At 46.3% G+C, this 26,456-nt stretch overlaps 1 protein-coding gene and 1 long non-coding RNA gene across 7 annotated transcripts; one reads left to right on the top strand and one right to left on the bottom strand.

Moving 5' to 3' along the window:
• The first annotated feature begins 853 nt into the window (after positions 1–853).
• On the top strand, positions 854–5,586 carry LOC143817407 (uncharacterized). 5 transcript variants are annotated; one of them, XR_013224135.1, is made up of 6 exons: positions 854–989; positions 1,801–1,958; positions 3,133–3,257; positions 3,339–3,473; positions 4,148–4,322; positions 4,724–5,187. XR_013224135.1 is itself a non-coding variant. In XM_077298799.1 (6 exons), exons 5-6 carry the CDS (start codon positions 4,253–4,255, stop codon positions 5,495–5,497), a joined length of 831 nt encoding a protein of 276 aa, XP_077154914.1. In that variant the 5' UTR covers positions 854–989; positions 1,801–1,958; positions 3,133–3,257; positions 3,339–3,473; positions 4,148–4,252; the 3' UTR covers positions 5,498–5,586. The 5 variants fall into 5 exon arrangements, 3 of the variants coding, with proteins under 3 accessions (XP_077154914.1, XP_077154915.1, XP_077154916.1); XM_077298799.1 differs by having other exon boundaries at positions 4,737–5,586; XM_077298800.1 differs by lacking the exon at positions 854–989 and adding an exon at positions 1,259–1,274 and having other exon boundaries at positions 4,737–5,586.
• A 1,336-nt stretch (positions 5,587–6,922) lies between these two features.
• LOC143817406 (uncharacterized) lies at positions 6,923–11,535 on the bottom strand. Of its 2 annotated transcripts, none has more exons than XR_013224133.1 (3): positions 11,145–11,535; positions 10,900–11,055; positions 6,923–7,005 (listed from the first exon to the last, which is right to left on the bottom strand). It is a non-coding gene; the product is annotated as an uncharacterized LOC143817406 (long non-coding RNA). The 2 variants fall into 2 exon arrangements; XR_013224132.1 differs by lacking the exon at positions 6,923–7,005 and adding an exon at positions 9,767–10,829.
• Between the last annotated feature and the right edge of the window lie 14,921 nt (positions 11,536–26,456).

Here is a 26,456-nt window from a genome sequence, read left to right as displayed (position 1 = left end):
CTATATAATATTTATACATATATCTGTGTGTGTCACTGACATCTATATATCTATGTGTATACTGTATATCTATTCTAACCTGTCACTCTGTGATTTTACTGTATGCAGCACATGAATTGCCGGCTTTTTATCTATCTATTTATCATCTACTTTAAAATACTTTAGTGGCAACACAATTATTACCGATCACGAATCCGAATGTGCCACATTTGTGCCGAATTTGTGTTTGTCGATCGTTTTACAAACATATTAGCACATGTCCTGTCATCACTTCTATCATGGAAATGCCCCTTTGACTAACGTTATCATCCATCCAATAGACTGTATGAGGACATGAGGTCCTGGTGATGGTCGGCCTGGAATCACATGATCACACAAATCCCAGAACACTGCCCCCCTATCAGTGGAAATGTGAGAAAATCCAATAATGACACCAAATGCTTGAAGACTTTATCCTGAGCATCAGATTATATAGTTCAATGTATCTTTATACAGAGAATGAGAAGATAAAAGAAACTGTCAGAAAAGAGTAAATATGTTATAATGTCATATGATGAGAATTGGAAATGGGAAACGCTCAGCCAAACCTCTGTAACCACCGGCTGTAATCTAACACCTGGAAACCGCCAGGATGTTATTTCATTCATCCCTATTTCTGCCTCCATCATTATCAGCTGCTTTATAAGAGGCCGATAGTGAGAGAAAAAGTATCGGTTATTCCGCTGCATTGTGACATCATCACTTACCTTATATGGAAGCGGGCAGTGATGTCACACAGGTGAGTGATGATGTCACAATAGAGCGGAACCTTAAAAACCCTCGGTTCCATCTCACTGGCTCAGACTTGGTATATGTCTGTCTCCTGACAACACTTACCTAGATCTTCTCCTTGTGAGATTAGCGATTTACTTGTGGAATAGCGAAACTGTATTAGAGGATACTTCTGGATTTTCCTGAAGATTACTGACTGAGGACTTCTACATCTGGAGGTAAGTCTATTTTGTGTTGTTATTTATGAAACTATTATTATTTAGTGTTATAGCGCCATTTTTTCCATGGCGTTTTACAAGTGAGGCGGGGTATACATAATAAAAACAAGTACAATAGTCTTGAACAATACAAGTCACAACTGGTACAGGAGGAGAGAGGACCCTGCCCGCGAAGGCTCACAATCTACAAGGGATGGGTGAGAATACAGTAGGTGAGGATAGAGCTGGTCATGCAGCGGTTTGGTCGATCGGTGGTTACTGCAGGTTGTAGGCTTGTCGGAAGAGGTGGGTCTTCAGGTTCTAACTAGAAGCTTTCTTCTCATTATTTTTTCATGTATTCTTGAATTTTGTATGAAAACACTTTTTGCGTTTGTTGCCATTTTCTGACACCCGTAGCGGTTTCTTTTTTCGTGATTTGGGGTTGGGTGAAGGATTATTTTTTGCACCCTGAGCTGTCGTTTTTACTGATACCATGATGGGGAACATGCGATGTTTTGATGAGTAACTCGTCCGGCACAAATCACGGCACAATACAACAGAAAAAACATTTTCATGAATATTTTTATTTACAATTCATGAAACAAATCCAGTCCTCAGTGGCCGGATATAAGAGTAGGAATCGCCGCGAGAAAACCAGGGAGCAAATATCAGTGTCCAGCAATTTACAGGGGGACGAGGGGAGATATCCTTTATTAATAAATAGTAGTAATAATAATGGCAGCCAGCGCTCTACCTGTATGGGGCAGGGCGGGCTGCACCAGGGATTATAGCACTGTGTAATATGGCTCCAATGTTATCTTCTCCCCTTCAGATCTCCCTCCTGACTCTGTCTGGTCCAGGACCACAGAGGGGACGTCAGCTCCTGGCTGTCTGGTCCAGGACCACAGAGGGGACATCAGTCACCACCTACATAAGCTGAGAAGAGAACATCAGCGTGCACAGGACCCCGCAGAGCCGGACATCTGTAGAGTGAGTATAATGGCGGAGGTCCGGGGTCCATCTTCTTACACTAATTAGATAAGTGGAGGAGGCCGGACCACGGCTGTCAGCACCGACCACTGAGTTAGGCCAGAATTGCACCTGACAACCTCCCGCATTTAACCACTATCATTCGGCTACTTGTTGGCTGATTGTCGGGTGTCTGATGCCATTAAGGCAGTTCTTACTGCTGGAAAATACTGACCAAATACTGAGCATGTGAACATGGCCTAAAGCTGAAAATTATTTGGTTTAGATCTGAAATAAAACTTGTGTCAGAGTATAATGTAGCCCCCCCCTCATAAAATATGTAGCTCCCCTCATAAAATATAATGCAGCCCCCTCATAGAGTATAATGCATCCCCTCCCATAGAGTATAATGTAGCCCCCTTAAATAAAATAATGTAGCCCCCTCGTAGAATATAATGCAGCCCTCAAATAGAATAATGCAGCCCCCTCATAGAGTAAAATGCAGCCCCTTCATAGGGTATAATGCAGTCCCCTTAAAGAATATAATGTAGCCCCCTCAAATACTATAATGCAGCCCCCCATAGAGTAAAATGCTGCCCCTTCATAGGGTATAATGCAAACTCCCATAGAATATAATGTAGCCCCCTCATATAATATAATGCAGCCCCTCCATAGAATATAATGTAGCCTCTCCATAGAATATAATACAGCCCCACAGTCCTACAGTCTTATGGCCACCAGTACTAACTGATATATATATATATATATATATATATATATATATATCCCACAATCCTCACCTCTCCTCCTCATTCCCCCGCGGTTCCAGACTCTGCTCCAGTCTCAGCAGCTGCACTGCCATCTGCCCGGCACACAGTATGAGGTGACGTCATCGCGCACCGGCTGTGTCAGAGGCAGAGGGCAATGATGGAGCAGGGAGTATCATCTGATGCCCTCTCCTCTATTATTGCACCTATGATGCCGATACAGTTGAATGCGGCACATGCTGGGGGCAGCAGCGGTGGAGCAGCAGGCGACAGGAGGAAGGAGCCGACTGCTGCGGCTAAAGCCTGTGCCCGCTGCTAAAGAGAAATTAATATTCACTGCTCCCCACGCCCATGGCCAGTCCGACCTGGGCTCTACACACAGAACTGAGGAATAAAATGGTAAAACTCATCTGTTCCTTATACTACAGGTGGAATAACGCTCTACTGCTGGAAGGTTCTCAAAGTTTTACTTGTTGAGCGTTGAAAACTCCAAGTGTAAACTTTGTTCTGGATTAGGAATCTTATTTCCATCGGGAATTCACCAGATATTACTGTAAGTATTCTGAGGTCATAACAAACATTTCCTGCCTAAAAATAAAAGAATAAAATCTGACCGATCTATTGTTCCTTTTAGGGTTGATAAACGACTACAGAGCTGAAATCTTGACAAGAAGATCCCTGTCGATTACTAAGATCCCAGCTGAATTCTGTAGCACTACTAGTGACATCACATTTCTTGGATTTACAAGAAGAGTAAAGTAGTTAGAAGGTAACGATACTTTTCTGTAACATTTAAGTCTAAGTTGCAATGTGTGACCATGATGTGAGGAATAGCGCCATTTCCGGCCATTATATGGCTTGTATGGTATTTTGTATTGTTCTACAATTTTCACCCTACAGTCACTATCTCTAATTTGCATTTGTCTTTGAATCAGTGTCTCCCGCAAAAAAAGTATTTTACCTCTTACCTTAGGTAGCACAGAGCCATGGAGGAAATTATATATCAGTACTGAGCATTGTAGCTGTGAATCCAGCTCTGGTATAAGCTAATGTACCTGCTAGAATCCTGCAGGACAATGATTCTGTGCTTCCTCCTGGCAGTGCTCCTCCTCTGCCTCCTAACTTGTGAAATCTCTGTGCAGAGCAAGACGGATTACAGGAGGTTATTCAGAGTTAATGAGCTCAGGAGACGGGAAAGTGGAGGAATTGACCCATAAGAATAGATTAAAGACGATTTCTCTGATATCATATGTTACAAAGTTTCTTATAATCACTTATACTAGTGATTTATACAATTTGTTGCCGGGCAGTTCCCATGTAAACACTTTCTCGATGTTTTGCGGCTTCATCTTCTCGTCCTTCCATACTACTTATGGTCACTACTTTTTGGCTTTTGCTGTTTATTGTCCTATAACTTTTTTCCATTTGTGGATTATTTTGCAGGACTTCTCACGCACTGAGTGACTTCTGCGTGTTGCTCTGCGCTGTGAGATCTGCGACTATTGTGCGCCGGAAGAGCACGTTACTGAACACTTTTGAGGAGAAACCATGAGTTCTCGGGAATTGAGGCAGCTGATCATGGACAACATTGCATGGATGAACCGGCCAGAAAACCGAAGTAAGTGAACCTTTACAATGTAAGGGGTGTGTGTGGGGGGATTATACCGGGGTCTTTTTATCGTCACCCCAGTAACAACAGGTTCCACTCTCTAGTTCTTTCCATAAGAGGAGTTAGAAATATTTCTGCCTGTATACTGGGGACAATGTTAGACGGGGAACTAAACTAATAACTCTGTGTATTGTAGTAGTGACGATCGGTGGGGTCCGGACCCTCAGACCAGCACACATCGCTCACAACAGGGGTCAACGTGCTTAGATAATTCTTGGGTGTGTGCAGAGCGGTGTCCCGGCCCAGTAAAAATTTATAGAGAAATAATAGATAGATAATAGATAGATAATAGATGATAGACACATTTATACCTGTCATTTATGATATTTTCTGTCATTATAATACATGAGTTTTTCCCTTCAGATCAGAGCCCTGTGATCGGAAGACTCAGGTCGTCTCAGACAAGAGGAGGAAGGATTGAAGATGACAGAGATTATTTACCTTCTCCAGAGAGAAGAAGAAGAGTTAGAGACCCATCCAGGCGCTCAGTACGAGAGGAGACCAGACACAGGAGCCGTTCGCCACATAGGCCGCTACCTGACCGTCCCATCTCTCCTGAGCCTTTACCACCGACCCCGCTCCCTGACAATCTCAGGCCTGCGGAAGCTTTACCAGCGACCACGCTCCCTGACAATCTCAGGCCTGCGGAAGCTTTACCACCGACCACGCTCCCGGACCGTCACAGTTCTGCTGATGCGTCACTACCGAGCAGCAGCAATAACAGGAGTGGTGGAAATGAAGCGGCAACCACCTCCGGGGCCGATCCTCAGCCAAGTTTTATTCCACCATCCGTGGGCACAGATGCTGAGAATCAGGCCGGATTAGATTCAGATGAGGATACAACCCCACCGCAGGCTGCACCCCTGCGGAGGAGAGGACGGCGGAGAGGAATGACAAGGATACGGCAAATAGAACGCCTTCCTACCAGGAGCGCCACAGGCCAGGAGGAGATTCCTTCTTGTGCCATATGCCTAGGTGATTATGAAGTAGGTGAGCAGCTTATTGTGCTGCCCTGCCGACATCTTTTTCATCAGAGCTGCATTACACCATGGCTCCGCCAAAACCGCTACTGTCCTTACTGCCGCCAAAACTGTTTCCAACAGAACAGACAGAGAAGAGCATAAATCCCAACATGTGCTCGTGTACCCATCCCCAATATATATTTATTTCCTTTATTAATGATTTTTACTAAATAAAATGTATGTTTTTTATACTTATGAAGTCAGCACTCCATTTTTTCAGTTTTCTATGTTACCAGGAGTTTCTTCGTGTACGGCCATATTGATACATTTATAGAGGAACAGTCACACGATGCAACTACTTTTTACCTATTTATGCATCATTTCCGGAATTTTCTAAACTGCATCGGTGATATGTCCGCCCCTGCATTACAGAATCCATTTAGCTCTAGTGGTCCCCATACTTGCCATAATCCGTTCTGCAATTTCTGAGGCAACACCTCTATTAAATCTGTGGACAGTTTGCTCCAATTTCAAATCAAGCACTAAATCTATTGTAATACTTCTAATCTGATTTACTATGCTGCACGTGAGTGTCCATATATATGGGGCTGCATTACACTATAGAGGCTGCCTATGGGGGTGCATTATATTAGGGGCTGCATTACACTATAGAGGCTGCCTATGGGGGTGCATTATATTAGGGGCTGCATTATACTAAAGAGGCTGCGTTATACTATAGAGGCTGCCTATGGGGGAGCATTATATTACATTATACTAGGGGGTGCATTATATTATAGAAGCTGCCTTTGGAGGTGCATTATATTAGGGGCTGAATTATACTATAGAGGCTGCCTGTGGCGGTGCATTATATTATAGAGGCTGCCTATGGGATGCATTATACTATAAAGGCTGCGTTTGGGGCTGCATTATACTATAAAGGCTGCCTGTGGGGGTGCATTATACTATAGAGGCTGCCTATGGGCCTACATTATACTATAGAGGCTGCCTATGGGGGGGGCATTATATTAGGGGCTGCCTTACACTATAGAGTCTGCATTATACTATAGAGTCTGCCTATGGGGGATGCATTATACTACTGAGTCGGCCTATGGGGGTGCATTATACTATAGAGTCTGCCTATAGAGGCTGCCTATGGCGGGTGCATTATGCTATAGAGGCTGCCTATGGGGGTGCATTATATTAGGGGCTGCATTATACTATAGTCTCCTTATGGGAGGTACATTATACTATAGAGTCTGCCTATGGGGGGTGCATTATACTATGGAGTCTGACTACGGGGGGTGCATTACACTTTAGAGTCTGCCTATGGCGGGTGCATTATGCTGCCGAGAGCACAACGGAGGGGGGCCGCTGCATCTACAGTCCCCTGCAGTGGATTCAGTCTCCTCCTACGGAGGGAGATCCATCATCCGGGGTCAGATGTGTCAGCCCCTCTGGAAACAAAAGGCATGCTGGGTGATGTAGTTCCATGATGTCATTAATGAGGGAAGTAGCCGGGTCGTCCTTCCTACACCACACGACGTACCCCAGAGCCTTCGAGCCGCTCCTCATCCTCTTCATCTACAGACCGAACTGCTCCTGCTTGTTGAAGGGCTGCGTGCAGGTGACACGGTCCCACTTCTCCAGGGCGGCTCCTGCGAGGAAGTCTCCTGCCGAGGGGAGTCTGCTCTACAGAAAAACCTGCAGTCCCCCCAGAGCAGCACACACTCCAGTCACCTCCAGAGCTGCATCCACTGAAAATATTCATATACTCCAGCCACCACCAGAGCTGCATCCACAGAAAATATTCATATACTCCAGCCACCACCAGAGCTGCATCCACAGATAATATTCATATACTCCAGCCACCTCCAGAGCTGCATCCACAGAAAATATTCATATACTCCAGCCACCTCCAGAGCTGCATCCACTGAAAATATGCATATACTCCAGCCACCTCCAGAGCTGCAGTCTGTAAATTCACACATTATGCTCCACTCACATCTACAGTGGCATGTAACCGTTTATCCCCTGCTGGCCAGAATCACTGTTATTGTGAACAGTGAAGAGAGCTGAAGATGAAATGATCTGTAAAAGGCCTAAAGTTACAGATGACGCCTCTCCTTGGTGTTTTAGGCAATAAAAATATATATTATTTTCATAGTTTACATTTTAAAAATTATAAAAAGGAAAATGAGCAGATGAAAAAGTTTGTGCACCCTGCATGGTTAGTACAAGTATCAGCCTGTAAACGCTTTCTGTATCCAGACACGAGTCTTTCAGTTCTTGTGTGAGGGATTTTCCTCCGTTCTTCCTTGGAGAATTCCTCCAGTTCTGTGAGATTCCTGGGGCATTTTGCTTCCTCTGCTATTTTGAGGTTTCGCCACAGATTTTCAATGATGCTGAGATCAGGGGACTGTGAGGGCCATTGTAAAACCTTCAGTTTGCCCCTTTTCAGGTCTATTGTGGATTGTGACGTGTGTTTAGGACCATTCTCCATATGTAGCAGCCATCCTCTTCCTCTTTTCACCTTCAGCTTTTTTACAGATGTTTTTTTCAAAAATTTGTTGAAATTCCATTGAATCCATTCTTCACTCTACCCTTGAAATTTTCCCCAAGCTATTGGCTGCAACACAGTGCAAAGAATGATCCTCCCCCATGCTTAATGGTTGGCGAGATGTTATTTTCCTGACATTCTGTGCCCTTTTTTCTCCACCTTTTATCATTGTGGCCACACAGTTCTATTTTATCCTCATCGGTCCACAGGACTTGTTTCCAAAATGCATCAGGCTTGTTTAGATGTTCTTTGCAGACTTCTAAAGCTGAATTCCATTGATTGGATGCAGGAGAGGTTTTCCTCTGATGACTCTTCCATGAAGGTCATATTTGTGCAGGTGTCTCTGAACAGTAGAACAATGTACCACAACTCCAGAGTCTGCTCAATCTTTCTGAAGGTCTTTTGCAGCCAAGTGGGAGTTCTGATTTGCTTCTCTACCAATCCTATGAGCAGCTCTTGATTAAATTTTCCTTGGTCTTCCAGACCTTATCTTGACCTCCACTGTTTCTGGTAACTGCCATTTTTTAACTACATTACTAAATGAGGAAAAGGCAACATGGAAACGCTTTTCTATCTTCTTATATCCTTCTCCTGCTTTGTGGGCTCCACCATTTTCCTTTTCAGAATGCTAGGCAGCTGCTTAGAAGAATTCAAAGCTGCTGTTTTTTGGTTAGAGGAGGCTGGGTTTTTATAAAGCTGGGAAATTTCCATCATCGGCCTTTCCTAACAATTATAGTGAAGAAGCCATAACCTTAACAGGCTAATTAAGGTCTGAAACCTGGGTCAAAGTTATCTGAGCACACATATATCCAAGGGTGCACAAACCTTGGCATCAGCCAGTTGTCCTTTAAGTAATTTTGAAAATCTAAAAGATGAAATTACCGTATATACTCGAGTATAAGCCGAGATTTTCAGCCCACTTTTTTTGGCTGAAAGTAACCCTCTCGGCTTATACTCGAGTCATACCCAAGGGTCGGCAGGGGAGGGGGAGCGGAGCTTTGTAATAATACTGCTCCTGGCACGGTCCCTGCACCTTTTTTTCCCCCCCCGACAGCTTGTTTCTGTAGTGAGCGGTCACATGGTACCGCTCACTACAGTAATGAATATGGACCCGACTCCACTCCCATAGGGGTGGAGCCGCATATTCATTACTGTAATGAGGGGTACCATGTGACCGCTCACTACAGGAAGAAGCTGCCGGGGTACAGACGTGCAGGGACCGCGCCAGGAGCAGGTGATATAACACAGTGCGCTATATTCACCTGCTCCCCGTTCCACCGTCGGCGCCGCTGCCTCCTCTACACTGACGCTCAGGTCAGAGGGTGCGGTGACGCAATTAGTTCGCGCCGCCCTCTGCCTGAACATCAGTGCACAGGATGGGGAAGACACAGCGGCGGTCGGCGGTGGAATGGGGAGCAGGTGAATATAGCAAGTGCCGAGGGCCTGAGAGGTGAGTATGCGATTTTTTTATTCTTTTAATCGCAGCAATAGCATATGGGGCAAATATCTGTATGGAGCATCTTATGGGGCCATAATCCACATTTGTGCAGCATTGTATGGGGCATATTTTAATATGGAGCATCTTATGGGGCCATCATGAACTGTATGGAGCATTATATGGGGCTCCTGATTCAATATGGACATTCAAAAACACTTAACCTATTGATGTCTCAATTAATTTTACTTTTATTGGTATCTATTTTTATTTTTGACATTTACCAGTAGCTGCTGCATTTCACATTCCAGGCTTATACTCGAGTTAATAAGTTTTCCCAGTGTCGGCTTATACTCAAGTACATACGAGATATAGATAGATAGATAGAATTTTCCTTCTCACCCCAAATGGGGGTGGTCTTTGTTGTCCTTCCTCATTCTCGAGTTCTCCTGGGAGTTTGAGGGTTCTGCGCAGGATCTTAGCTGTTCCCAGCATTGCGCTTTTCTGGACAGAGCTCAGATGTTGCTCCTTGGATCTGTTGCAGCCATCCTTCCTCTTAGGGGTCACTGCTCCACGTGCTACGATCACCACTGGAATCACTGTTGCCTCCACACCTTCTCCAGTTCTCCTCTGAGGCCCTGGTGTTTCTCCAGCTTCTCATATTCCTTCTTTCTGATGTTGCTGCCTCATCTATTATCATTGCTGTCCTCTGCTCCTTGTCTACTATCACGTCTGGTTGGTTAGCCAACACCTGCTTATCCATCTGGATCTTTAGATCCCACAGGATTTTAGCCCTTTCATTCTCCACCATTTATCTGGGGTCTCCCACCTGGACTTAGCCCATACGCTGTGCAGATGTTCCTGTATACAGTTCCCGCTCCTTGGTTGTGGCGTTCGGTAGACGCTGTTCCTGCATTTCGCATCCTGCCATTGTGTGTTGGACGATTTCTGAGGTTTCTTTGCATAGTCTGCGCCTTGGGTCTTGTCTTGTAGATTCCGGCTTCTATGGATCTGGTCCTTGGTGCTCGCTCTTTTGCCGCTATGATCAGTGCCTCTGTCTCGGAGTCCTGCTTTCTCCAGCCATTGGTAGGATTTCTCCATGTCAGCCGCCTCCATTATCTGTCGATGGTACGTCCCATGCAGCGGCTTGTCTTGCCATGGTGCTTCATGGTCCTGCTCCTTCCAGATCTGTTGCTGCCTTAGGCTCTCTCAGCATCTCATCTTTTGGAGCCATTTTCCGGATGTATTCCTGGATACTCCTGGTTTCATCCGTGATGGTGGCTTGGATGCTTATCAGGCCTCGACCACCCTCCTTTCTGCTGGCGTACAATCTTTGGGTGTTAGACTTAGGGTGGAGACCTCCATGCATTGTGAGGAGCTCTCGTGTCTTCACATCTGCAGCTTCCATCTCCTCTTTTGGCCAGCACTGTTCACAATAACAGTAATTTTGACCAGGGGTGCACAAACATTTACATGTTGCTGTACTACAGTCACACCTAAAGCTGCAATAAATAAAAAATTACATTTTCTGCACCAGCCACATCTAGAGCTGTTGTCACCATTTTCCTTTACCCTCTTTGAACATCCGGACCCCTCTGTGGTTCTTCATCAGTCTGGCGTCTGCCGGTGGCATCAGCGTGGTCGTGGGGAGGAGAGTGGTGAACCCCTTATCCAGAGTCCAGATGGAACGTCCCACGTCGATCTGTAGGAAGGCCGAACCACTGTTTCCTGTTCACGGGGGAGGACACAACACATGAGAGTAGAGACACCCAGTCACACACAAGCTGGAACACCAAGATCTGCTCCAACTGCGGCACCTATATCAATGTAGCCGATGTGACAGGCTCGATCCAACTGTAACTCCACCCGGAGCTGCCGGCTGCGGTCCCGGGGACAGCTGAGCCACGCTGGGTGAGGTTGTCTATCAGGAGATTCTCCACCGGATGTTTTGGGTCCTGCAACAGGTGGAAAGAGAAGTGTGTAACCTGCACGTCGAGGCTCCTGCAATACAAATAGGAGAGCAGAACGTCGGGGCCACGTGAAGAACGAAACTGGGATCATAAACACAAAAGAAATGCTGTCACAGCAGGCAGTAAAGCGAGCGGGTAATCAGCCTGCAGTGTATGTGCCGCCATCTAGTGGCCAAAGGTAACACACACAAGAAGATGGAAATATTAGGGGGGTTTTGCTCAATTAAAAAACAAAAAAATAAATGAAGCAACAAGTGAGTTGTGTGAGCCTGAGAGACCGAGGTTTAGCCCTAAAAATAAGAATTGTAGAATAAACAAATCATGGACAGGTCGGGCGCGGCCTCAGGAGCTGCAGAGGTCAGCTGTGCTACACTGCCGGCATCCGCCTGTACCAGGAGCAGCTCCCGGCCCACTGACATTGGGGCGACCACAATCCCGGCGGGGGAGACAGCGCGCCATGTTGTGCTCACAGTCACTACAGGCAGCCATACACTCTGGGGGGGCAGCGTCTGCGCACTCTGGGGGGGGGGGGGGGAGGGCGGCGACCGCGCACTCTGGGGGAGGGGCAGGGACCGTGCACTCTGGGGGGGGGCAGGGACCGTGCACTCTGGGGGGGCAGGGACCGCACTCTGGGGGGGGGGGCAGGGACCACACTCTGGGGGGGGGGCAGGGACCGTGCACTCTGGGGGGGGGCAGGGACCGCACTCTGGGGGGGGGGGCAGGGACCGCACTCTGGGGGGGGGAGGGCAGGGACCGCACTCTGGGGGGGGGGGGGGAGAGGGCGGCGACCGTGCACTCTGGGGGAGGGGCAGGGACCGTGCACTCTGGGGGGGGGGGCAGGGACCGTGCACTCTGGGGGGGCAGGGACCGCACTCTGGGGGGGGGGCAGGGACCGTGCACTCTGGGGGGGGGGCAGGGACCGCACTCTGGGGGGGGGGGCAGGGACCGCACTCTGGGGGGGGGGGGCAGGGACCGCACTCTGGGGGGGGCAGGGACCGTGCACTCTGGGGGGGGGCAGGGACCGCACTCTGGGGGGGGGGCAGGGACCGCACTCTGGGGGGGGGGGGCAGGGACCGCACTCTGGGGGGGGGCAGGGACCGTGCACTCTGGGGGGGGGCAGGGACCGCACTCTGGGGGGGCAGGGACCGTGCACTCGGCGCCATGATGCAGAACACGGTCCGGCTGATTGTACAATGGATTGGTCTCCAGCAAAGTAACGCACAGAAAACGCCTTTTACACCTCGGTATTCGGTAACAAGGTGAACCGGCCTGGGTGTACCAACATGGCAGCGTCTACACTCACACTGGAGTTGGTTTCTTGAGGGGGAGGAGTGAGTCCTTGGATCATGACATCACCGGAAAGGGCGGAGCCTCCTTCAGTCCAATGAAGATCCGATAACAGGAAGCTGCTGGTGGAGAAGAAGAGAAGTGAGGAGAGGACCGAGGGGCCGCAGCATGGAGCCGTGTGAGGAGAGGACCGAGGGGCCGCAGCACGGAGTTGTGTGAGGAGAGGACCGAGGGGCCGCAGCATGGAGCCGTGTGAGGAGAGGACCGAGGGGCTGCAGCATGGAGCCGTGTGAGGAGAGGACCGAGGAGCTGCAGCATGGAGCCGTGTGAGGAGAGGACCGAGGGGCCGCAGCATGGAGCCGTGTGAGGAGAGGACCGAGGGGCTGCAGCACGGAGCCGTGTGAGGAGAGGACCGAGGGGCTGCAGCACGGAGCCGTGTGAGGAGAGGACCGAGGGGCCGCAGCATGGAGCCGTGTGAGGAGAGGACCGAGGGGCTGCAGCATGGAGCCGTGTGAGGAGAGGACCGAGGGGCTGCAGCATGGAGCCGTGTGAGGAGAGGACCGAGGGGCTGCAGCATGGAGCCGTGTGAGGAGAGGACCGAGGGGCTGCAGCATGGAGCCGTGTGAGGAGAGGATGGAGGGGCTGCAGCATGGAGCCGTGTGAGGAGAGGACCGAGGGGCTGCAGCATGGAGCCGTGTGAGGAGAGGACCGAGGGGCCGCAGCATGGAGCCGTGTGAGGAGAGGATGGAGGGGCCGCAGCATGGAGCCGTGTGAGGAGAGGACCGAGGGGCTGCAGCACGGAGCCGTGTGAGGAGAGGACCGAGGGGCTGCAGCACGGAGCCGTGTGAGGAGAGGACCGAGGGGCTGCAGCACGGAGCCGTGTGAGGAGAAGACCGAGGGGCTGCAGCATGGAGCCGTGTGAGGAGAGGACCGAGGGGCTGCAGCATGGAGCCGTGTGAGGAGAGGACCGAGGGGCTGCAGCATGGAGCCGTGAGGAGAGGACCGAGGGGCTGCAGCATGGAGCCGTGTGAGGAGAGGACCGAGGGGCTGCAGCACGGAGCCGTGTGAGGAGAGGACCGAGGAGCTGCACCGTGGACCCTTGTACAAGGGAATTGGGACTCGGTGTGATACGCTGAGGATGTAATGTGGAAAGGGGTTGGTGTCAATTGAGCAAAAGGAAGATGATGAGGGGCTGTGGGGAATGGAAGGATGATGAGGGGCCGTGTGTGGGGGATGATGAGGGGCTGTGTTGGGGATGGGAGGATGATGAGGGGTTGTGGGGGGGATCATACGTACTGGTTTGCTGTAAAGTGAATGGGGTGATGTAACTCCCGTGTACACAAAATAGAAAAAAAACAGCTTACCGGAGCTCAGAAGCAGAGTCCCTGGGACCAAGTGTAAATAAAATCTGAAGAAAGTCCAGCTGATAGGAAATGAAACAATTTAGTGGAAAAGAGATGAAAAATGAAAATGTGTTAATTTGCAGAGAGCATAGCAACACGAGGCCATGTGCGTCTGAAATGCGCGTTTCTATGCTGTCTCTGCAATTTAGCACGTTTTCATTTTATATCTCTATTCCAATAAATGTAGCAATTTCCAAGAAGCTGGATTTTCTTTACATTTGTAATTCTCCTGTGTTGGGAGGTGGGGATGTCGCTCTCGTGAGGCTGCATGTTGGGGGCTGTGTTGGGGAAGCCGTCACTCCTGTGCTTTTTGTTACTTATCTCTAACGTGGCTTAGGCTACTTTCACATTTCCGTCATCTGGGCTCCGTCGCAATCCGTCGTTATGGGCAAAAAACGGATCCTGCAAATGTGCTTGCAGGATGCGTTTTTTGCCCATAGACTTGTATTAGCAACGGATGGGCACACGTCGCATCAGTCGTGCCACAGATCCATCGTGTTTTGGTGGACGCGATGCACAAAAAAAGTTCAGTGTAACATTTTTTTGTGCGATTTGTCCGCCATTTCTGACCGCGCAAGCGTGGCTGGAACTCTGCCCCCTCCTCCCCGCTCATCACAATGGGCAGCGAATGCCCACATTGTGCTAAATTTAGCACACCGTCCGACAGTTTGCGACGGCCCCGTACCGACGGAAGTGTGAAAGTAGCCTTAAGGTACCTTCACACGAAGCGACGCTGCAGCGATAGCGACAACGATGCCGATCGCTGCAGCGTCGCTGTTTGATCGCTGGAGAGCTGTCACACAGACCGCTCTCCAGCGACCAACGATGCCGAGGTCCCCGGGTAACCCGGGTAAACATCGGGTTGCTAAGCGCAAGGCCGCGCTTAGTAACCTGATGTTTACCCTGGTTACCAGCGTAAGAGTAAAAAAACCAAACAGCACATACTCACCTGCGCGTCCCCCAGCGTCTGCTTCCTGACACTGACTGAGCTCCGGCCCTAACAGCACAGCGGTGACGTCACCGCTGTGCTTTCACTTTCACTTTAGGGCCGGCGCTCTGTAAGTGTCAGGAAGCAGACGCTGGGGGACGCATGTGAGTATGTACTGTTTGTTTTTTTTACTTTTACGCTGGTAACCAGGGTAAACATCGGGTTACTAAGCGCGGCCCTGCGCTTAGTAACCCGATGTTTACCCTGGTTACCAGTGTAAAACATCGCTGGTATCGTTGCTTTTGCTTTCAAACACAACGATACACGGCGATCGGACGACCAAATAAAGTTCTGGACTTTATTCAGCGACCAGCGACATCACAGCAGGATCCTGATCGCTGCTGCGTGTCAAACTAAACGATATCGCTAGCGAGGACGCTGCAACGTCACGGATCGCTAGCGATATCGTTACAAAGTCGTTTCGTGTGAAGGTACCTTTAGTTGTACATATTGGTTTGTAAAGTTTATTGTTAGACTTGTATGTATAAATATATGTATATTTTTCTCCTTTTGTTAAGACTTATTTATTTGTTTTTAATAAAACTGTTTGAGAACTATGGGTTGAATTTTTATTTCTAAAGCTCGGGGTCTGTTCACACATTGCAATTTGTTGGGGAAACAATCTGCAGCAAAGTCCTCACCAGTAGACCTGCACTAAATAATTCAGATCTCACTGACAATTTATTTCCGGTCCTCAGCAGCATTTAGCATATTTTTCTGACTAGAAGAGGCAATTTTTACCCCCACATCTGGGAGGAAAATTGGGGTGTGTTTTATAGTCTGAATATAGCTTGTGGGGGGGGCGGCACAGTTGTGGAGCAGGGTCACAGGGGCAGGGTCACCGCTGCAGGAAACCAGTAGCAGAAGTGGAGTGAGGCTGAAGGACCTCAGCCAAGATCCCAATCTGTGCACGCAGCCGTTTTCCTGAAGCCCGACCATTTCTTCCAGCCCAGGACTTGCAGCGCTGGGACGTCCTCTCCTCCCACCCAGGGTCTGCAGCAGCGCCGCCGGTTTCATGCAGCATGGACCCTGCCTCCTGTCACCCCAATCCACTGCTCCCTATGTTGGCTATTGTCAATACGGACTGTAATATCCAAATGTTATCAATTTTTTTTTTCCTCACCAAAATTTGGGGTGCTTCTTACAGTTCAAAAATACAGTAAAAAAAACCCATGAAGATCGCTTATGTATCCAATTTCTTAGTTCCTAGCGATGTTTCTCGGTGTACGTCGGCCTCCTGTGGCCACTTACCATTCTCTGTCACCCATACAGCCTGGTCCGTTTTAGGTCCTATAGGACAACACTATATAATGGCTGTTTATAAAAGGGCCATCAGTCTCTGAGGGTCTGACTGCGGGTGCCCCCACTGCTCCATAGCACAGACTCTGGCAGAGGTCACATTACATATGTTACAGAGGGGTAAAAATACTCCCCTTAATAATTTTGAAGAGTATTTTTAGCCAAGAAGGACATAATTTGCAGTAACACAAATCTATGTACATAGTGTTAGGTGCTGGGATTCTTCCTCTGCACAGGATAGATCCCAGGCCTTGTCTTCCTCTGTGGTCTCCCATTCAGTTCCAACTGCAGTGGATGCTGCTCAGCAAAGATGTCGGTCTTGCTCAGACTCAGTCTGTGAGCATGGTTACTGCTGACTCTCTAGGGTCAGCTATGGTAATCAATAATAGACTGCAGCGAGAAATCACTCCTGGGACTAAGTCCAAGATTCGCTCTTCTGGGCATGCCCGTGAGGCGACTCCTCATTGGTGGTCGGCCGTCACATGCTCAGGTCCTGGTCTAGCTCTGGATTGTCCTGTGAGCAAGGTCCTCTCTGATTGATTAAATCTATAAAAAAATATTTGGCGCGCCTCTCGGTGCGCTAAGATCATTTATGTTCTGTGAGAGTGTGGAACCTAACGGTAGTGTGACTTGTTTGCATGTGCACAGGGCAGGCCTAGAGCCTTTAGAATTCCGGCACCTCCGGAGAGGAGATTTTTTGTGTGAGTTCAGTGCTGGCGTTTAGCCTTTAGAAGTCCAGCTTCTCTGGAGAGGAGTTCCATGTGTGCACGTGCTGTGTCTGAGTCCACTACCAGTTCCCTTGCCTCAGTGAGATAGGAAGCTCCTGTGAAGTCAATGGGGTTCACGTTTAGCGTCTAATCACAGCTCTGCTGCAGAGCATCTTTCCGTTGCTGTGTGCGATTGGCACAGCCACATGCTACTCTACTGAGTGACATTAACTCAGTGCGAGTCTGTTACGCTCGCTGCTAGTCCCGCCATTGTCCTCTGAGCTCCATCTGCACGGTGGACCCCGGGTGGCGAACGCACTTTATTATTATAATTTATTTAGTGTGTTCCGCCCACCCTAACACACAGTACACATCAGACCTGGGCATAGTGCAGCACTCTGGAGCTCCGGCCCTCTGGCTGTTCCTGTCTGGCACGTGGACTGAGAAAATTGCGGCCCACGGGCTGCACCATTTCTCAGCGACCAAGCTTGCTCCAGAAATTCTAGGCTATAGATTTTGCAGGACTACTTTGCAAGTGGCATTTGCGGGTGACGTTTGCAAGCCCCTAAGGTGCCAACAGCAGAAACAAACAAAAGGGACCCAATTTTAACTATTTCACCCCAAAGCCTGCTTTTACCTCCCTGACCAGGCTAATTTTTACAATTCTGACCACTGTCACTTTAGGTCATAACGCTGGAACGTTTAAATGGATCCCACTGATTCTGAGATTCTTTTCTCGTGACATATTGTACTTCATGATAGTGGTAACATTTCTCTGATATGACTTGCCTTTATTTGAGAAAATTTAGCAGTTTTCAAATTTTTAAGTTTTATGTCCTTAAACCCTTTACCCCCAAGGGTGGTTTGCACGTTAATGACCGGGCCAATTTTTACAATTCTGACCACTGTCCCTTTATGAGGTTATAACCCTGGAACGCTTCAACGGATCCCAGTGATTCTGACATTGTTTTCTCGTGACATATTTTACTTCATGATAGTGGTAACATTTCTTTGATATTACCTGCGTTTATTTGTGAAAAAAATGGAAATTTGGCGAATATTTCGCAATTTTCCAACTTTGAATTTTTATGCAATTAAATTACAGAGATGTCACACAAAATACTTAAGTAACATTTCCCACATGTCTACATCAGCACAATTTTGGAACCAACATTTTTTTTTTTGTTAGGGAGTTATAAGGGTTAAAAGTTGACCAGCAATTTCTCATTTTTACAACACCATTTTTTTTTACGGACCACATTTCATTTGAAGTCATTTTTAGGGGTCTATGTGAGAGAAAATAACCAAGTGTGACACCATTCTAAAATCTGCACCCCTCAAGGTGCTCAAAACTACATTCAAGAAGATTATTAACCCTTCAGGTGTTTCACAGGAATTTTTGGAATGTTTAAATAAAAATGAACATTGAACTTTTTTTCACAAAAAATTAATTTCAGCTCCAATTTGTTTTATTTTACCAAGGGTAACAGGAGAAAATGGACCCCAAAAGTTGTTGTACAATTTGGCCTGAGTACGCCGATAACCCATATGTGGGGGTAAACCACTGTTTGGGAGCATGGCAGAGCTCGGAAGCGAAGGGGCACCATTTGACTTTTTAATGCAAAATTGACTGAAATTGAGATGGGACGCCATGTTGCGTTTGGAGAGCCCCTGATGTGCCTAAACATTGACTCCCCCCACAAGTGACAACATTTTGGAAAGTAGACCCCCTAAGGAACTTATCTAGATGTGTGGTGAGCACTTTGACCCATTAAGTGATTCACAGAAGTTTACAATGCAGAGCCGTAAAAATAAAAAAATCATGTTTTTTCACAAAAATGATCTTTTCGCCCCCAATTTTTTACTTACCCAGGGGTAAGAGAAGAAATTGGACCTCAAAAGTTGTACAATTTGTCCTGAGTACGCTGATACCCCATATGTGGGGGTAAACCACTGTTTGGGCGCAAGGGAGAGCTCGGAAGGGAAGGAGCGCCATTTGACTTTTCAGTGCAAAATTGACTGGAATTGAGATGGGACGCCATGTTGCGTTTGGAGAGCCACTGATGTGCCTAAACATTGAAACCTCCCACAAGTGACACCATTTTGGAAAGTAGACCCCCTAAGGAACTTATCTGGATGTGTGGTGAGCACTTTGACCCACCATGTGCTTCACAGAAGTTTATAATGTAGAGCTGTAAAAATTAAAATAAATTTTCCCACAAAAATTATTTTTTAGCCCCCAGTTTTGTATGTTCCCAAGGGTAACAGTTGAAATTGGACCCCAAAATTTGTTGTCCAATTTGTTCTGAGTATGCTGATACACCCAATATGTGAGGGGGGGACCACCGTTTGGGCGCATGGCAGAGCTCGGAAGGGAAGGAGCGCCATTTGGAATGCAGACTTAGATGGATTGGTCTGCAGGCGTCACGTTGCATTTGCAGAGCCCCTGATATAACTTAACAGTAGAAACCCCCCACAAGACCCCATATTGGAAACTAGACCTCCCAAGGAACTTATCTAGATGTGTTGTGAGAACTTTGAACCCCCAAGTGTTTCACTACAGTTTATAACGCAGAGCCGTGAAAATAAAAAATCTTTTTTCCTCAAATTATTTTTTGGCCCCCAGTTTTGTATTTTCCCAAGGGTAACAGGAGAAATTGGACCCCAAAAGTTGTCCAATGTGTCCTGAGTACACTGATACCCCATATGTTGGGGTAAACCCCTGTTTGGGCACACGAGAGAGCTCGGAAGGGAAGGAGCACTGTTATACTTTTTCAACGCTGAATTGGCTGGAATTGAGATTGGACGCCATGTCGCATTTGGAGAGCCCCTGATGTGCCTAAACAGTGGAAACTCCCCAATTCTACCTGAAACCCTAATCCAAACACACCCCTAACCCTAATCCCAACGGTAACCCTAACCACACCTCTAACCCTGACACACCCCTAACTCTAATCCCAACCGTAAACGTAATCCTAACCCTAACTTTAGCCCCAACCCTAACTGTAGCCCTAACCCTAATGGGAAAATAAATAAATACATTTTTTTCATTTTTCCCTAACTAAGGGGGTGATGAAGGGGGGTTTGATTTACTTTTATAGCGTTTTTTTTAGCGGATTTTTATGATTGACAGCCGTCGCACACTAAAAGACGCTTTTTATTGCAAAAAATATTTTTTGCGTTACCGCATTTTGAGAGCTATAATTTTTCCATATTTTGGTCCACAGAGTCATGTGAGGTCTTGTTTTTTGTGGGACGAGCTGATGTTTTTATTGGTAACATTTTTGGGCATGTGACATTTTTTGATCGCTTTTTATTCCAATTTTTGTGAGGCAGAATTACCAAAAAACAGCTATTCATGAATTTCTTTTTTTTTTTGGGGGGGGGGGGGGGCGTTTATACCGTTCCGCGTTTGGTAAAATGGATAAAGCAGTTTTCTTCAGGTCAGTACGATTACAGCGATATCTCATTTATATAATTTTTTTATGTTTTGGCGCTTTTATACGATAAAAACTATTTTATAGAAAAAATAATTATTTTTGCATCGCTTCATTCTTTGGACTATAACTTTTTTATTTTTTCCTTGATGATGCTGTATGGCGGCTCATTTTTTGCGGGACAAGATGACGTTTTGAGCGGTACCATGGTTATTTATATCCATCTTTTCGATCGCGTGCTATTCCACTTTTTGTTTGGCGGTATGATAATAAAGCGTTTTTTGCCTTGTTTTTTTTTGTTAACTGTGTTCACTGAAGGGGTTAACTAGTGGGACAGTTTTATAGGTCGGGTCGTTATGGGCGATACGAAATATGTGTACTTTTATTGTTTTTTTTTTATTTAGATAAAGGAATGTATTTATTGGAACAATATTTTTTTTATTATTCATTTAGGAATTATTTTTTTTTTCACACGTGTAATTTTTATTTTTTTTTTACTTTGCCCCAGGGGGGACATCACTGTAAAGTGTCAGATCGCTGATCTGACACTTTGCTGTGCACTGTGTCAGATCAGCGATCTGACATGCACAGCAGGGAGGCTTCCCGGCGCCTGCTCTGAGGAGGCGCTGTGAAGCCACCTCCCTTCAGGACCCGGATGCAGCCCCGCGGCCATTTTGGATCCGGGCCTGCAGGGAGAAGGAGGTAAGAGACCCTTGCAGCAACGTGATCACATCGCGTTGCTCCGAGGGTCTCAGGGAAGCACGCAGGGAGCCCCCTCCCTGCGCGATGCTTCCCTATACCGCCGGAACACTGCGATCATGTTTGATCGCAGTGTGCCGGGGGCAGTCCGTGACCGCTCCTGGCACATAGTGTTGGATGTCAGCTGCTATAGTCAGCTGACACTCGGCCGTGCTCCCCCCGGGAACGCGGCCGATCGCTCTGGACGTACTATTCCGTCCTTGGGAAGTAGGGTCCACCCCACATGGGCGGAATAGTACGTCCAATGGTAGAAAGGGGTTAAGGCCAGGATTACACATACGCGAGATATGTCCGACTCTCGCAGGTGAAAACCCAGCTCTGGCGCAGGCACTCCGTAGCGGAGCGTACATCTCCATGTATTGCTGTGCGGCTGCATGCTCCGCTCCGGAGTGCCAGCGCCAGAGCTGGATTTTCAACTGCGACACTCGGACTTATCTCGCGTATGTGTGATCCCAGCCTAAATCAGAGTCATAATGCACAAAATAGTTAATAAATAACATTTTCCACATGCCTACTTTACATCAGCACAATTTTTGAAACATTGTTTTGTTAGGAAGTTAAAAGGGTTAACAGTTGACCAGCGATTTTTCATTTTTACAACAATATTTGCAAATCCATTATTTTTAGGGACCACCTCACATTTGAAGTGACTTTGAGGGGCCTATGTGACAGAAAATACCAAAAAGTGACACCATTCTAACCACTACACCCATCACGGCAGTCAAAACCACATTCAAGAAGTTTATTAACCCTTCAGGTGCTTCACGGGAATTTTTGGATTGTGGAAGGAAAATATAAACATTTAATTTTATTTCACAAAAATTTTCCATTAGACCTAATTTTTTTTACTTTCGCAAGTTAAACAGGAGAAAATGGACCATATAATTTGTTGTGCAATTTGTCCTGAGCATGCCGATACCTGTTGTGGATTCTGTTTCTGGGCTCCCTCTGGTGGTTACAACTGGTACTGGGTGACTTTGGTGGGTTGCGGCCTCTGGTTTCCACCTGTCCATCTGAGGCTGGGTGTTTCCTATTTAACCTGGCTTTCCTGTCATTCCCTTGCCGGCTATCAATGTATCAGTGTGTCTCTGTTACCTTTGCTACCTGCTCCTAAAGCCTTGAGGACAAGCTAAGTCTGATTCCCCTGTTTCATGTTTGCTTTCATGTTTTTTTGTCCAGCTTGCAGATATGTAATTCTCTGTTGCTGGTTGCTCTAGTGGGCTGAAATTACCACTCATGTGCCATGAGTTGGCACATGAGTTCAAGTAATTTCAGGATGGTATTTTGAAGGGGTTTAAGCTGACCGCGCAGTTCACCTTTTGTATCCTCTGCTATCTAGCTTTAGCGGGCCTCATTTTGCTGAATCTATTTTCATAACTACGTTTGTGCCTTCCTCTCATTTCACCGTCATTACATGTGGGAGGCTGCTATTTCTGTGGGAATATTTCTCTGGAGGCAAGATAGGTCTATCGTTCTTCTGATAGGGGTAGCTAGATCTCCGGCTGGCGCGAGACGTCTAGAGTCCCCCCCAGGAACGTTCCCCGGCTGCTGTTAGTTGAGTGTTGAGGTTCAGGATCGCGGTCAGCTCAGGTTCCATCACCCTAGAGCTCGTCCTGTTTTTTGCCCATGTTCTTTTGTTATTTCCCTGCCATTGGGAACATGACAGATACCCATATGTGGGGGAAATCTACTGTTTGGGCGCATGGCAGAGCTTGGAAGGGAAGGAGCGCCGTTTCACTTTTTGAATGTAAAATTTGCTGGCATAATTTGCAGACACCATGTCACGTTTGGAGAGCCACTAATATGCTTAACCCCTTCACCCCTGGAGCTTTTTTCATTTTCGTTTTTCGCTTCCCTCCTTCCCAGAGCCATAACTTTTTTATTTTTCTGTCAATATGGCCATGTGAGGGCTTATTTTTATTTTTTGAACGATACCATTGGTTTTACCATGCCGTGTAACAGAAAACTGGAAAAAAATTCCAAGTGCGATGAAATTGCAAAAAAAGTGCAATCTCACACTTGTTTTTTGTTTGACTTTTTTGCTAGGTTCACCAAATGCTAAAACTAATGTGCCATTATGATTCTCCAGGTCATTACGAGTTCATAGACACCAAACATGTCTAGGTTCTCTGTTATCTAAGTGGTAAAAAAAAATTGCGCCATTTTCCGATACTCGTAGCGTTTCTAATTTTTGTGACCTGGGGTCGGGTGAGGGCTTATTTTTTGCGTGCCGAACTGGCGTTTTTAGTAATACCATTTTGGTGCAGATGCGTTCTTTTGATCACCCGTTATTGCATTTTAATTCAATGTTGCAACAACCAAAATAATTTAATTTTGGCGTTTTGATTTTTTTACTCGCTACGCCATTTAGCGATCAGGTTAATCCTATGTTTTTATTGATAGACCGGGCGATTTTAAACGTGGCAATACCAGATATGTGTATGTTTGATTTTTTTTTTTTTTTTATTTTGATTGAGGCGAAATTTATTTTTTTTATATTTTTAAACACTTTTTTTTAAAAATTTTGGCATGCTTCAATAGCCTCCATAGGAGCCTAGAAGCATGCACTACACGATCGCCTCTGCTACATAGAGGTGAAGCACAGAACATCTCTATGTAGCAGAAATGCAGGGTTGCTTTGAACGCCGACCACAGGGTGGCACTCAAAGCAATCGGCCATCAACAACCATAGAGGTCTCAAGGAGACTTCTCGTTGTTATAGCAATGCAGCGATGACCTCCGATTATGTGACGGGGGTCAGCGCTGCGACTATTTCCAGCCGCTCGGCCGGGAGCGCTAGTGAAATGCCGCTGTCAGCATTTGACGGCGGCATTTAACTAGTTAATGAGCGCGGGCGGATCGCGATTCCGCTCGCGCTCATTGCGCGCACATGTCAGCTGTACAAAACAGCTGACATGTCGCGGCTTTGAGGTGGGCTCCCCACCGAAGCCCACCTCAAAGCGGGGGTTCTGCCAGCTGACGTACTATTCCGTCAGCTGGCAGAAAGGGGTTAAACAGTGGAAATCACCAACAAGTGACACTATTTTGGAAACTAGACCCCTTAGGGAACTTATCTAGATGTGTATTGAGAACCTTGAACCCACAGGTGCTTCACAGAAGTTTGTAACGTAGAGCCGTGAAAATAAAAAAAATCACATTTTTCCTAGATAAATCTTTTTTACCCAATATGTAGAGGAAAACAACTGTGATGGTGCCCGGCAGGGCTTGGAAGGGAAGGAGCCATGTGACTTTTTGAGTGCAAAATTGTCTGGAATAATTAGACACCATGTCGCGTTTGGAGAGCACCTGATGTGCGTAAACAGTGGAAACCTCCCAGAAGTGACTTCATTTTGGAAACTAGACCCCTTTGGGAACTGATGTAGATGTATATTGAACTCCTTGAACCCCCAGGTGCTTCACAGAAGTTTATAATGTTAAGCCGAGAAAATGAAAAAAAATCACATTTTTCCCACAAAAATCTTTTTTACCTCCAAATTTTGAATTTTCTCAAGGGTAACAGGAGAAAATGGACCACGAAATTTGTTGTGCAACTTCTCCTGAGTTTACCGATATCCCATATGTCCTCAAAAACTACTTTTGAGGCACAGTTCACAGCTCAGAAGGGAAGAAACGCTATATTATAGTGCAGATTTTGCTGCACTTGTTTGAGGGTGACATGTTACATTGGCAGAGCCCCTGTGGTGCCAACACAGCAGACCTCTCCATGAATTCATCTAGGGGTGCAGTGATGACATTGACACCACAGGTGTGTCACAGACTTATATACCATTGTTTAATGAAGAAAAAATCATTTACATCTTTACCACCAAGATTGCGTGTTAGCCCCAAGTTTTACATTTACATACTGGGAAATGGGTAAAAATGGCATCAAAATTTGTCCCACAATTTCTACTGAACATGGTAATACCCCATATGTGGCTGCACAATACTACTTAGCCATACGGATAGACTCGGGAGGGACGGAGCGCTATTTGCCTCCTGGAACTCAGACTTTCCTACAATAGTTTGCGGATTCCATATACAGAGCCCCTTAGTGATAGAAAAGCAGAATCCCTCCTCAAGTGACCCCATTTTGAATATTATAACCCTTTGGGAATTTATCTACAGATCTAGTGATGATTTTGACTTTATGGGTGTTTTCCAGAAACAAGCGGCAATGGATGTTGCTGAGTGAAAATTGCAAACTGCCATTGTAGTGACCAATAAAATCCCCCAAAAGAAAGACTGCAATAAAAGACAATATTTAAAATTTTTTTTTACTTTATTGAAAATAATACCAAATATTAAAAAATTATTAATATTATTATACAGCTGATAATAGGAGTACATAGAATAATATTGCAAAGCAAGCACAACAATTAATAATACATATACCAATATACCATACTAAAAGATGTGTATAAAGAATGTGGATAATACGCAGAAAACAATGTGAAAAAAACAAAATATCATACACTATAAATTATATTTATATTTTAATGTCTAGTGTATAAACCTGAATAAGTAACAAACCAAACCACACTACGTAAATAATAATAATTGATGAATGTTGTCAAAAAAGTGCAACAATGCTAATACTAAAGGTCGTAATGGGTGTGTCCTAATAAAAAAGTGCAACAGTGCTAATACTAAAGGTCGTAATGGGTGTGTCCCAATAAAAAAGTGCAATGGTGCTGATACTAAAGGTCGTAATGGGTGTGTCCCAAATAAAAAAGTGCAACGGTGCTAATACTAAAGGTCGTAATGGGTGTGTCCCAAATAAAAAAGTGCAACGGTGCTAATACTAAAGGTCGTAATGGGTGTGTCCCAAATAAAAAAGTGCAACAGTGCTAATACTAAAGGTCGTAATGGGTGTGTCCCAATAAAAAAGTGCAATGGTGCTAATACTAAAGGTCGTAATGGGTGTGTCCCAAATAAAAAAGTGCAACGGTGCTAATACTAAAGGTCGTAATGGGTGTGTCCCAATAAAAAAGTGCAACGGTGCTAATACTAAAGGTCGTAATGGGTGTGTCCCAATAAAAAAGTGCAACGGTGCTAATACTAAAGGTCGTAATGGGTGTGTCCCAATACAAAAGTGCAACGGTGCTAATACTAAAGGTCGTAATGGGTGTGTCCCAATAAATAAGTGCAACGGTGCTAATACTAAAGGTCGTAATGGGTGTGTCCCAAATAAAAAAGTGCAACAGTGCTAATACTAAAGGTCGTAATGGGTGTGTCCCAATAAAAAAGTACAATGGTGCTAATACTAAAGGTCGTAA

Source organism: Ranitomeya variabilis, chromosome 3, assembly GCF_051348905.1.
Source record: "Ranitomeya variabilis isolate aRanVar5 chromosome 3, aRanVar5.hap1, whole genome shotgun sequence".
In the NCBI taxonomy this organism is placed as follows: Eukaryota; Metazoa; Chordata; class Amphibia; order Anura; family Dendrobatidae; genus Ranitomeya; species Ranitomeya variabilis.
This window is presented reverse-complemented; position numbering and strand designations above follow the sequence as displayed.

Bases quoted from the DNA above. Each gene is read 5' to 3' on its own strand.
- LOC143817407 (XM_077298799.1), top strand. From the start codon at position 4,253: ATGAGTTCTCGGGAATTGAGGCAGCTGATCATGGACAACATTGCATGG. The intron at 4,323-4,736 runs GTAAGTGAACCT...TTTTCCCTTCAG, and splicing joins GAACCGGCCAGAAAACCGAA to ATCAGAGCCCTGTGATCGGA.